Here is a 13,754-nt window from a genome sequence, read left to right on the forward strand (position 1 = left end):
GATTAGTCATCCTCACTCTTCGGTGGCAGAAAGAAGAAGAAGGATGACAACAGAAAGAAGAAGTTCCTCAATTCCGCCTACTGGAATGTTGGCCGTCGTTCGTTGGGCATTTGTTCTCAGGCCATTTGCCGAGTGTTTGCCTATGCGGTCATCTATACTGCAAAGCACTTAACAGGTTAGGTTTTGAGTTGTGCTTTACACAGCGTGAGTACTATATTGTAATCCAAAGTGCCTGTAACGTGTTTGATGTACTCAGCTATCATATAATATAATTCTTCTTTCATCGGAAAAAAACGAATTCAACCACCCTTCTTCGAGCACACATCTTTGCTCACTAATTAGTGACTCATGCAATTCGCAAACAAAATGCCTAACGAGGTGCAATTTAGCAATATATATACACCAAAGTATAACTACATCTACTCACGCAACGATTTTGTATTGCAAGCATGTACACAACAGCAATAACTTCTACAACCTCTCTTTCTGAAGAAACACATCTTTCAAGCTCTTCAAGCACCAAAGTTTATCCCTTTGAGGTTCATGGGCCCGTGCTCCTCCCTCCCCCACCCTCCTCTCAAATGCATCCCAGCCGTCAGTTGCCTGGGTCGAGGTCCAGGAGTGTATGCAAGGACTCTTGATCTGATCACCCTACTACGATCTGGTCATCCACCTTTGACACCTCGATACCAATGTTTTTATTACTTATCTACGTACACTGGCAGTGGCAGCAACACAAGCAGATGAGATGGCATCTTGGGCTAGCTAGCTAGAGCTTTGCTCCGTTTGAGCTGTTGTTGACCATGTAGCCATCGACCAAGGTCGCCGAGTCCCCCAATCCAAAATCTTGGTAGTCGAGCAGCCAGTCGGTCGCGCCATCCCACGGCAACAACTCCGGACCGGCGGCAATGCTGCTGAACTCGTCCACATCGACACTGCCACTGAAGTTGAGCCACGGCTCGTCGCCGGTGGGAGGCTCCTCTTCCAAGAGCCACTTCACCAGCGGGTCTTGGTCATGGCCACCACTGCTGCTGCTGCTGCTTCCGCCAGTGCTCACGGTGTTCGTGCTCGATTCCGTCGGGCTGCAACCATCGGCCGGCACGTCCCTCATCACGACAACATCATCGTTCTCCGGGCTCTGCTGCTTGGTCGCCTCGTCGGACTTGGCTGACTGCGAGGTTGTAGCCGGGCTGCTGCTTGTCTTCCGGTCGAGGGGCTCGTGCGTGACTGGATCGATGCCCATCTTGATCAGCTTCTTCTTGATGTGCGTGTTCCAGTGGTTCTTGATCTCGTTGTCAGTCCTGCCCGGTAGCTTGGCAGCAATCTTCGACCATCTACACGAAATCATGCATATAGGAAAGAAAAGTATTACTACTAAGTATATGAAATTAATAACATAACTAATCGTCTAATCGCCAAGACATGAGTGGGGGGCAGTGCATGCCCGAGTAAAAATGACAGAATCAACAGGTCGAGTATGCTAAATTGCTAATGTGTTGCTAAAACGGAAAATAACTTGTATATGCATATTCAAACTAATTAAAGATCATCTCTAGCTAGTGGCAGATTTGATTTACTATAGATTGGCGATTGGCGCTTTCGTTTTTAAAAACAGCTTTAGAAAACAGCGTGTACCCAATATATTTGCCGATCGTTTTCACAAGCAGCACACTCAATCATGTCAGGGGTATTCAAAGTTGAGACTGACCTTTCTCCCCGTGTTTTCTACCCAATATTACCTACCCTCCGTACTAAAATATAATGGATTTAAGTTGTCCTAAGTCAAATATCCTAACAAGTTTATAGAAAAGAACAACAATATTTATGATATCAAATGAGCATCGTTAGATATATTATGAGATGCACTTTCATAATTTATCTTTTTGGAGTTGTAAATGCTAATACGTTTCTCTGCAAACTTGATCAAACTTAGAGTAGTTTGACTTAGCACAAATTCAGATCCATTGTATTTCAATGAGACGTGTGTACATGTATTACACTGCTGAGTCATACACAGATTCTTTTGCTTATTTATTTATTTATTTATTTATTTATTTTCTTTACAAAAACTGATTCTCTGGCTTCAAGTGCAATATGAAAGGTCACGATCGAGCTTTCAACCTCATTGGTTTCTTTAAGCTATGTGACTGTGTGAGGAAGCAGCCTTTATATATAGGGTGAGAAAACAACAAGTGGTTGGTAGAGGGTGACCTTTACAAGAAAGAAAATTCTAGCTCCTTCCATTTTCCAACGAGGCAAGTGGAACCAAGTGGGATGCTCTGCGATTTCTGAATCCAATGTGTAGGGTTTCTTAGCCACACAAATGAAGGTAGTGGCCAGTGCTCTAGGTTACACATCAAGAAAGTGATATAGGAAATCTATAATGGTCACTGGTGAATTGCTATGACTATGGCAGAGCCATACCTATAGAAAATCTATGAAATCGTTGAAATGATGCACCCTTACAAATTAAAGGGTACCAACTATGTCCAGGAACTTATGGCATATAAATTAAAATAATATATTTAAACTGAAGCATGCACCATCATGAACTGAAAATCTAGAGCTACTATATTTCCAAAATTCTAATGTACAAATTAAATAGGACAATTATTCTAATTGTTATAAGACTCAAGTTATTTTAAGAAAAATGTCTACCATAGAACAACCTACTTTATAGGGCAGTATTCTAGAATTGAATCCGAAGTTTTCTCTTCATTACATGCAACACCCATCCATTTATGCGTCTACAACTTTTTCAAGATATATCTACATCTCAGTTGGTATATGATAGTGATTGAGGACATTGATTAAATTTTGCCAAAGGTAAGAGACCTGCATCCTTCATGCATGACCATACCAAGGACCACAAAGAAACATACTCATACTTCTTAATCTCTATAAGAAGCTAATGACATGTGTGATGTCTTATGTTTCCTCGTACGATGGCAATAGGTCACCCGCATGTTATGCTTCTATAAGTAGAGCCTTTTTTTTCAAGATATAAAATCACCCAACCTTTTAGAGCACCATATATAATTTGGCAAGTACTGCAATTAACTTAAAATTTTGTAGACTGCTAGAAAAATGATCATGTCCTTAATTATGGCCATAGATGATGAAACACGTACTCACAAGGGATATATATATATTCCCTTCACAAGGGGATATAAGTGTTACTTATAAATTAATAAATAAAAGATATATGGCCGGACACACATATACATACAACAAACAGTAAAAGTTTATAAAGAGCTAAGGAGTACGAGGGGAAAGGTACAATAAAGTTGTGCTGCACAAATCACAACTCGATCCAAAAGTATAATTAATCATTATTTTGCATGTTCAAAATTAAAGGGCCTAATGTATTATTGTCAATTTTGTAAGTAAAGAGAATTCAAAGCACGTTTGCCAGTAGCATGACAATATTTACATGGTCATACATCTATATACACTGTCTAAAATCCTGAAATGTTAAGGAAAGAAAAAAAAGGTAAATCAAATAATGCATATAGGAGCAGACAAAACTATTTGAATTCAGAGGTTAGATGGTTGTAGGTGGGCTAAATGCTAAGGTCGAGGAGAGAGTGAGGGAGAGAGGAGAAATGTGGATATTAAATGCGGCAACTACTATATAAGTAGCCTACTAGGAGAGGGCTGTAAATGTACATACAGCCAGCTGAAGGCTGTAAATGACCTAATTGCCGGCTTGCATCATCGCAATTTAGGAAGCATCTAAAGTTGAAAACCTTGCTTTTTGTACTACTTGTAGTAACTATGCATGCTTTGTATCGTCAAAGAGCAACCAACCAAACAATTCTAGTCCTGTGTGGCTGTGTTTCACGCGTTGACAATGATACCACGTGCATGCATGGGCTCTACTTCTCTGAATTTGGTTACTTGGTGATAGATACATGTGGAGAAATTCCTATACTGGTTTTACCAATCAATGGACAGTATAGCTCTTTTGGATATCGTGTGTTGACAAGTAACTAACGCACGTTCAAGAGTCCACGGGTTTCGATCAGTTATTTTTTCACAATGATTAGCTAGGGGCGGCATGCGTACGATTCTGGTCATTGGTCAAATACTACAATCGATCCAGTAGTTTTTTTACTTTGTTTGCGTACGTGCGTAGGACGACAGCATCTGCTAGCTGTTCGTAGTTTTCGTACGTGGTGGTAAAAAAAAGGGCTGCCGCCTTTTACTACGTACGTACGTATGCCTTACGTATGATCCTGTCATGCGCATGTAATATTTGCTAGCTTATATATATATATGTATTCTTATTCTGGTCACGTAAGCTGTCAGTTCGTTGTCAAGTTATTTGGAGTGGTTTGCGCGCCACCAAACACAAAAAGTCAAAAACAATACAAAGCAGGCCACGTATATATATTATGTGGAATGAGGAAGTGAAGTACTACCTAGACAGATACTGTACGTGTTTCTTGTACCTAGCTTGATTATTGTCATATAAGGGGTAGTACATAATATAATATGGTGCACGGGGTAAATAATTCTGTATGAGAACTGCTCTTCGTAGCAATGGGAACCATATCCATATATGCTATGCACTACGCCGCATGTACCATAGACGAATGCATACGCATGGCGTGACAGAGTAATGGAAGGATGGGCGACGGATGCGCATGCATCGATCACGACATACCTGTTGCCGAGCTTGCCGTGGAGGTCGATGACGACCTGCTCCTCGGCGTCCGTGAGGAGGCCGCGCTTGAGGTCCGGGCGGAGGTAGTTGGTCCAGCGCAGGCGGCAGCTCTTGCCGCAGCGCAGCAGGCCCGCGAGCTTGGGCACCGCGCGCCAGCAGCAATGGCCGTTGGTCAGGATGAAGTTGATGAGCTTGCGGTCCTCCTCCGCCGTCCACGGCCCCCGCTTCACCCCAAGCTTGTCGCAGCACGGCTGCCGCCCCATCCCAAATTACCCAAAGCTGTAAGTATATACTCAGCGGAGCTGGGCTTCGCTCGCGTGACCACCGCCGATTCGAGCACGTCCGGCAAGAGACCGATGAGCGAGCGAGCAGCAGCCCGCGAGTTCACGGCGAGGCCCTGTTAAAAAGGGCCGGCCGGCCGGCCGGCTACCAACCTCTCTCGCGGTCGCGGCTTAAGGTCGTCTCAGGTGGCAGCAGGCAAACGGGCTAACCAAGCCTCGTCAAGGAAAAGGGCCGGAGTGACAAGCGCCTGGCAACTGCTGCGGGGAGTGAGCGTGCGTGCACGCGGGGGCCGCATTTATACTGGTTCCTTTTATCTGCGACGATGGCGACGGAGCACAGCGGCTCAAGGGGAAGAGGGGGGACAGGCCGTGCCCACACGGGGCCCTAGGGTTAGTACTTGCTCGGTCTCTCACCTGCCATTGCACACCGGACAGGGTAATACTAACAAACTTTGCCCTTGGATGATAACTTAGCCTTTAGATCAAGCATTAAAAGACGCCACCAACGTTTTCCAAGCACGTCATGAATTGTTCTGCGACTTTTAAATAAATCCAGCCTTAGCTTGCTTGTGTTGTGTGCGCGCATGGAGAATCCTTGAACACACCAGTTATATCGGGCTTGCTAGTGCTATGCATGAACGAACTCTATCCCAAGCTGATGATTCACAAGAAACAGATCACACAAATGGGTTGACGATTTTTTTGAGGAAAAAAGAAGAATCTGCAATCACTGCTATATATGACCTGTACTGTATGGATACCCCACCGAATCCTACCTACGGAACCGACGAGCAATTCCTTTGTGAAAAAGCTCTGTAAAATTGACGGGTTCCAAACCAAACGCTTTAGCTTTTTGTTTGCCCTGCTGTGCAGGGTAACTGAAGCTGTGACACAAGTTTCTGCAGGTGCAGGGGGCGTGCGTAGCATCAGGTACGCGCCCCACCATGCACGATCAAAAGCTACAGTTTGGTGTGCCAGAAGGCTTTGCCACTCCCCCGTTTCCCACGGGAACGGGACGGGGGCTACTACCTATCAGTTGCTCCCTTACGCAAGGATTCCATCAACCATTCCATCAGCCGGCCGCAAAACCACCTCGCGCCGGCCGGACACACGGCACGACGAGTCCCCATCCCCGTCCCCGGCAGTGTGGGGGGCGCCACGCGCCCGTGCCCATGCCCGCTCGTGCAGGTGCGCACACGGCTGCAGCCGGCCCCAGACGCCACCATGCCTCTCTGCCTTTGCGCACAAGGTGCTCAACCCAGCCCGGCCGGCCGGCCCCCCTCACAGCTTCCCATACGCTGCACCCATCGTCTACCGTAAAGAGAGATCTATCGGACGAGCGAGAGCACCGGCAGCGACTCCGGCAAGTGCATGGCGGGGCTCACTCATGACTCACCTTCGATCGCCTCGCCTGCCGACCACCAGTGAACATTTGGCCCGATCGACGTCGGCAGGAGCTCTGCCGCCAGGTTTCTTCCTCCCTAGGGGTAACTTTATTTGCTCGACGCGACGAGTGACGACTGACGAGGGAAGGAACAAAGAAACATGAGTTAGACAGGGTCTCGTGTCAGCCATACCCGTCCGTCGCCTTCCTCCCATCTGTAGTTACTAATTGACTTGCTGTAACCGGCAAGCCAGCCAACCAACCAAGCTTGGACACCCGCTGTTCCTGCGTCAAGTCAATATGTCCAGAATCAACATAAGATAGGACGGAACGGTGGTTAAAACTTAATTACACGATCAGATACGGGAGACTGTAGGAAACTATTCTTGGGTTTCACTGTCAGCTATGATGTTCCATTGACGCATGAACAGGATAATGATGACTCACAGCACCAGAGCTTGAGAAATGCTGGTGATCCTAGACCGTGAAAACTAATTAACAGAGCCACAGCTAGTACCTCCTAGTTACAAATGTGCAGGGATCCAGCTTGTTCTTATAATTATGCTCAATGAGGAACTAAGAAATGAAACTCCTTGTATAGTTGTATCAAGAGTCTAGGACCACCATTATCGTATCAATGTTCAATGCATAGAAACAGAGAAGCGGCTACAACCCACTCCTGGATAGACTAATGGGCTTGTCATGTCAACTAGGCTGAAAATGGTGTGATGTGGCTAAAATAGTGGTAGGTCGGCAATTCTACTTTGTGCCTATGTTGTACTAGCTTTTTCTTTTTTATTATCAGTACTAGCTTCTATATATATAAAAGCTGGAAGCTGCGAGGAAAAATAAAAGAACATGGTCACATATCAGCCACACTGTCGATTACCTTCCTCAGACCTGTAGTTACTAATTGACATCCTGTATCCTTGAGCCAACCACACTACCACAGGCCAGCTGGCCTCTGCTTATCTGCCAAGAAGATGGTGAAAGGTTCAGGAGAAAGTAGGAGCTGGAAGATATTATTATTGAATGATATAAATACTCTTTCAGACAAGCTATTCCATAAAGGGCATCAGTCTAAGGCAAGGTCTGTGATGAATTCAAGAGACCGTTCATTGTAATGCAACTCAGGATTTGTTAGCATGCAAGGTCCAGCATGCAGGCTCATGAAGTTCAAAAGCATTTATCAACAATTTCCCACTGAATGAAACTCCTAGTCAATGGCTCAACATAGATTTTAGGAGGGAAGGTGGAGAAAAACTAACTGATGACCAGGAACACAGTCAGCAACGATGTAGATGTCTGCAGATATATAACTCATTCTTCTAAGTTCTAACAAGGGCATGAATTGATCGTGTTCTGTAACAAAAGAAAAAAAAAGTCACTCAGTGTTATGTGCTTTGGAAAATTTAGATGAGAAGGCACTAAAGACATCATTGGCATGAAACCTCTTGATTTTTTATTGATGTGATTCAAGTTCTGGACAAATCTGCAGCTATATCTTGGTGAGTTATATAAGCTAGAAATCTTGAGTAAGCTGCAAGAAAAATGTAATACAGCACACTAGATGCAGAGCTAATTGATTACATGAGCACCATATCCTTGTTAGTGGTTCTGCCCATCCTTACCAACACTATCTAATGTAGAGATGCATTTAAAGTGCAGACAGATTTACCAATCTACCAATAGACATAGTATGAACCGAAGTCTAACAAGGTTTATATTGCTTATTCATTTATTTGTCTATCTACCAGAGAATTTCTAAAATCAAGACATTCTTTTATAAGTTATGGACTTTCAGAACATACAAATGATGGTAAGTCAACGGGCATTTGCCATCTGTATGAAATGGAGTAATCATCCTCAAGATCATTGTTGAAGTTATATAGCAGGGCCAAGACGAATGTTGAAAACCTGCATTCCCATTGATGAAAAGGCTTGCTTGCTATTTGTGTAGACTGCCATTTCAGAGATTTTTTGGTTGATACTTCATAGAACTAATCATCGCACCAAAACATGAAATAGTCTTATTGTGCCATTTCTTATGTGGGCTTGGTCCTGCAAGCAGCATGGATGGTGCCATTCATTCCATCACCCTAGTTCATTCCTGAAAATATATACTATAGGCATTTTACATAGGGTAAACTTGGATATGTCAGATAGTTAAGATCAATGAATAATGCTTTGAAACATCCATGTCAAATAGAGAGTTTCTTAAACATTATTTCCAGTACTCAGGAATAGCTGCTAGAGTCATGATAGCAAAGCTATACCATCTTTAAATGGTAACATAAGCAAACTGCGAGTCGCAAAGCGATCGAGGTACCCTTTTAAATATCTTATGGCATAGCTACAACATCACAATGCAAACTAACAAAGGTCCATGAGCACACAATATGATCAGCCAGAACATGAAAATCATAAGGTGGAAATCTGATTACGTTTTCCTGTGTGTGTGCGAGCATGTGTGTGCTTGGACCAGAAAATAAACACACCAGCTTAACAAAAACAAAATGAAAAGGGTAACTTACTTTTTCAGTACTGATGGTGCTAAAAATGAGATTATTCTAGGTGGTAGGTCGATTCCATCCTGTCTGACTTGTACTACAAGATTCAAAGACCAAGACAAGAAATGTATGTTTACTGTTTGATTCCCTGAACCCCACATCTATGTCGACTGCATATAATAATGCCAATAAGCAACCAATAATGTTATCTTATTTCATTGATCACACCACAAGAATTGTACTAGATCACAGGTGTCATCATGTAACCAATATTGCAAGATACTTCCTCTATTGCAAAATGTAGATTGTTTTAATTCTGACATGCTTAGAGAAAAATGCACCAATATACAATATAAAATTAGTTTTGTTAAATCCACCATGGAATATGTATTGATAATGCATTTGTTTGGTATTTTAGATGTTAATGTATTTTCCTATAAACCTAGTCAAAGCTAGAGAAGTTTGACTTAGGACAAAATTAAAATGGCCTGCATTTTGGAACGACAGGAGTTTTATCTGAGCATAAACTCATATAAGCCACCAACTAGAAAGTTCTGGGAACCTCATATGTAAATGGTATTGTGGAGCTCTAAAATGATAGGAAACATCTCATAATACCTATTACTATTTATTGTTTCCGCTCTTACCGACAAGCGTAACAAGATTACAGTGAGAGGTTTATAGCTATGCAACGACTTTTTCAAAAGTTTCAAGTTAACATCAAACCTAATGGTTCCAGCCCATTCTGTGGAGATGACTACCTTTTGAAAAGACCACCAGATTAGAAATTTTGGACGAATGTAATTGTCCAGTGTTTCCATCTTCAAATTCTATTGACCAAATTCAATGAAGAACAACCTGGATTACCAACCTTCCAGCTAGAAACCGTGTAGCCCAATGCGATTAGATAACGAGACTATGAGAGCATATTTGATTATGTAGGGTAAGCAAACCAATATTCATTCCCTTTCATTAGCTTATTTGCATCTTCCACAGTAAGGCACCCCCCAAAATTAATCACAGTACTTGACTGGATTGATAGAAAATGTCGATTAGGAAAGACATTAAAAAAATGTCGATTAGGAAAACATTATTTGCCAGACAGACAGGGGCAGATTCTATAAGAATAGCTCAATGATTCAATATAGCTTGCTCAATTAAATTTCATGATGAATCTATAGCAACAGCAACATAACTCAGGTTGATGCGTGCCCCTCACACTTTCATTGGCTTTGTTCTGGAAGTTGACATGTGTGGCTCGACATAGATCCCAAAGAATGTGAGACTGCCGAAGGATCAGGATACCTCAAACTCAGTGTCAACACACTAGATTTTGTACCGAGAAATTATTGGTATGATTGGCAAAACTCGAGAGGAAGCATGACTTGCATCCTACAGCTAGTTCAAAAGGATATGATGTGTGCTTTATAAGGGAAAAACACAGCAGGAGAACTGCTGGGAGTATTTGACAAGAATAATTGAATGTCCTGTTGAATTGATGCTAGAGAAAGTAGAAACTGAGACAAGGTATCCATGTCGTATCGTAAGACAGCTATGCGTCAGCCAAATTGCAGTGAAGGGGAAGTTGCTTTGCTTGCATGAGAGGGCGACAGGGTCGGATGATTCGTGCTACGGAGCGAAACCGAGAGCACGGCGAAAGTGGGTCAGGATGACCAGGTGAGGACCTCACAACCGAGTATTCCCTGGCCACGAGCAGCCGTCACGCGGCCCGCGGCTGCCCCCTGAAGGGGGCGACACGGAGACGGACGCAACAGCAAACTGAAAGCCGCCCACATTTCGATCGCGATCGCGGATTGGGCACAGTGCCGTGCAAATTCTATCGGATTTGGCGCTTTGGTCCACTTGTGTTTCGAATTGAAAACTCCGAGCGAAGAGCATCGTCGGCTTTTCAGTTTGTGGGGTTGCAAGGGAGAAGGGGGGGCTGCGACGCGAAGGTAGGGGAAAGGGGTTTTGCGGGTACCTGCCGCTGGCGCGTTGCTTCTGGGAACCCTCCACCGTCCATGGACTGCGGTGGGAATGGGGGAGGAGGGTGGGGGACCTGACGGCGGCGTACATTCCCTCCCTCGCCGTCGACCGTCGTCGCTTGGTCGCGATCGCGCAGGAAAGTCCCGCGAGACGACGCTCCCGCGACGCGTTGGCGCGATAGATCTGGTGAGTGAGTGGTAGACTACTAGACTGGCAGTCTAGCAGAGAGGCGAGCACGGGGAGCAGCGGCGCAAACCGGTGGGAACGAACGGCCGAGGCCTTGTTTAGTTCACCCTGAAAACCAAAAAGTTTTCAAGATTCCCCGTCACATCGAATCTTGTGACACATGCATGAAACATTAAATATAGACAAAAACAAAAACTAATTACACAGTTTAGCTGTAAATTACGAGACGAATCTTTTGATCCTAGTTAGTCTATGATTGGATAATATTTATCACAAACAAACGAAAGTGCTACAGTACCGAAAATTTTTCACTTTTCGGAACTAAACGAGGCCCGAGTGTCAGACCAGTGCTCGTGCTCATCGCCGATACGGCGGCGAGAGACCGGTAGTTCAGTGCGGCGGGCGTGGGCCATGTAGGCCACTCGCCCACTCGGCGGGCGTGGGCCATGTGGGCCACTCGCCCACTCCTCGCCGAGCAACTGCAGCAGGGTGCTACTAAGTCCCAATAGCTAAGGCCTGATCGCTGATAAAAACTTTTTGGGTAAACTTTTTGGGTGTCATCGAATGTGTCGGAAGGATGTCGAGAGAGATTTTTAAAAATGAATAAAAAAACAAATTACATAGCTCGTCAGGAAACTGCAAGACAAATCTATTAAGCATAATTAATCTGTCATTAGCACATGTGGATTACTGTAGCACTTAAGGCTAATCATGGAGTAACTAGGCTTAAAAGATTCGTCTCGCGATTTTCAACCAAACTGTGTAATTAGTTTATTTTTTTATGTACATTTAATGTTCCGTGCATGTGTCCAAAGATTCGATGAGATGGATGAAAAAATTTTAGGGGCAAACTAAACAGGGCCTAAACATGGTGCCCAGGCCCCTACTTTAGACCCTATATTTAGTTGGACACCCATATTTCTTCCCCAGACCTCATTCCTGTTGGCCTAACAGGACAGCCCCATCCTTCATCGCGTCTTCTAGCCCCAGTGCACGCTCCCTCTCTTCCCTTGTATGTGTATGACACCCTATGGTAACGGCTCGATGCTCTAATTATGTCCCTGTTAAAAAAAGAAAAAGGAAGAAAAATACAATAACGAGTGGGTCCTTTTTTTGAAATGCTTGTCTTTCATTACCATTAGCCGACCGAGGCCTCAGAAAGTACCAGCTCGAGCACACATGCAGGAGTTACATGCCACATCTCCCGTGTGATGAGTGCTCAAAACTTGCTTAGCTAAGACGTGTTACTTTATTACAAGATCTATGAACATAAGTAAAAGAGAAATCATGAAAGACAAGCCTGAGATCATCAATCTCTTTTAACACCGGGTCAACAATGAAACGCTAGACATCGTTGTTCTTCCACAAGTTGACAAGCTCCAAACAATCAGTTTCCAGCCATACCTGTTGTATACCTTATTGCTTCGCCAGTTGTAACCTATCTCGGCACGCTAATGCTTCCATCAAACAAGCATCAAAACCACGCTCGTACCAGCGTGCTTGTGCAGCATGGAAAGATCCTCTATGATATCGAATTACACTAGCTGTCGCCCCACTGTGCTTGTTCTCATAGAAAGCGGCATCAGAGTTGATTTTAAACCATCCTTGACTTGGGGCCAGCCATTTCGATGGAGCCTCGTTAGGCGCTCGCTGCTGCACCAGATAATTGATTTGCCACAGATCATAAGTTGTGTCCCGTGCCCAAGTAATAGCTTGTTGAATGCTCATCGATAATTCCCCATGTCTCCTCTTGTTTCGCATCATCCACAAGGTCCACATCCCGCAAAGTATCACCGTTGTGTCCTGGCGAGAGCAAATGCCTCAAATTAGATCAGAAGCCCAGTTTGCAGTATTCAGACTTGAGATCTTAACACCAATTCACACTCGCACTTGATGCCAAAATTCTCTAGCGTGCAGTATAATAAGACATGAGCGATGGACTCCTTCGGCGAACCACACACTTCACAAAAAGCTATCACCTCAATGTGTCTTTTCTAGAGGATGTCTTGCTGGCAAAAATTCATAGACTACACACCACCAAAAAATTTGACGAGTGGGTCCCTTCTGTCATTCTCTCTATAATAGGTTTGGAGGCCCAAATTTGGGTGCTACTGTTGGAGTTAAAACAAAAAAAGTTGAGCCCCAAGAAGTAGTGGGCCAAATTAAAAGTAGGGGCCTAGTTTTGGAGGCTACTGCTAGAATTGCTCAGGGGTGTTTCGTTTGGGTTGTTAAAGTTTAACAGGTACTGTAACATTTTTTCTTTATTTGACAATTATTGTCCAATCATGAACTAATTAGGCTTAAAAGATTCATCTCACAAATTACTTTTTAACTGTGTTTTTAATTTAGTAAATAATCTATATTTATCACTATATGCATATGTCCAAACATTCGATGTGACGGACGATAAAGTTTACCAAAGGCAACCAAACGAGGCCTAAAACGCTAGGATTCATGTGATAAACTCTGTCGCTATCACATCAAATGTTTATATACATATATAAAATATCAACATAAATTATTTACAAAATTAAAAATATAACTAGAAAATAATCTATAAGATATTTTTAAATCTAATTAATTCATAATTAGATACAAATTGCTATAGTTATCAATGTACTATTGTACTATAATACTTATTAAACTTAAGTTCCTTCAACCAAACATCCCATTGACCACTCGTCGATAAGAAAAAAAAAAGTTCATCTATGTAGCGGGGAAATCAACGTTTTGAAACT

The 13,754-nt window shown here is 43.4% G+C and overlaps 1 protein-coding gene across 13 annotated transcripts; it reads right to left on the reverse strand.

Annotated features, from left to right (window-relative positions):
- LOC8062084 (protein ODORANT1) lies at window positions 265-11,102 on the reverse strand. Of its 13 annotated transcripts, XM_021454072.1 has the most exons (8): window positions 10,826-11,102; window positions 8,252-8,457; window positions 7,786-7,826; window positions 7,603-7,696; window positions 7,224-7,306; window positions 6,528-6,619; window positions 4,670-4,920; window positions 265-1,334 (listed from the first exon to the last, which is right to left on the reverse strand). In XM_021454072.1, exons 5-8 carry the CDS (start codon window positions 7,252-7,254, stop codon window positions 770-772), a joined length of 939 nt encoding a protein of 312 aa, XP_021309747.1. In that variant the 5' UTR covers window positions 7,255-7,306; window positions 7,603-7,696; window positions 7,786-7,826; window positions 8,252-8,457; window positions 10,826-11,102; the 3' UTR covers window positions 265-769. The 13 variants fall into 13 exon arrangements, with proteins under 13 accessions (XP_021309747.1, XP_021309746.1, XP_021309745.1 ...); XM_021454071.1 differs by lacking the exon at window positions 7,786-7,826; XM_021454070.1 differs by lacking the exon at window positions 7,786-7,826 and having other exon boundaries at window positions 8,146-8,457.

This window comes from Sorghum bicolor, chromosome 2, assembly GCF_000003195.3.
Source record: "Sorghum bicolor cultivar BTx623 chromosome 2, Sorghum_bicolor_NCBIv3, whole genome shotgun sequence".
Taxonomy (NCBI): Eukaryota; Viridiplantae; Streptophyta; class Magnoliopsida; order Poales; family Poaceae; genus Sorghum; species Sorghum bicolor.

Excerpts from the sequence above, each read along its gene's own strand:
- LOC8062084 (XM_002462677.2), bottom strand. The coding sequence starts at position 7,254 with ATGTCAATTAGTAACTACAGGTCTGAGGAAG. Across the intron at positions 6,620-7,223 it reads TAACTACAGGTCTGAGGAAG|GAACAGCGGGTGTCCAAGCT; the intron begins GTAATCGACAGT and ends GACTTGACGCAG. Across the intron at positions 1,335-4,669 it reads CACGGCAAGCTCGGCAACAG|ATGGTCGAAGATTGCTGCCA; the intron begins GTATGTCGTGAT and ends GATTTCGTGTAG.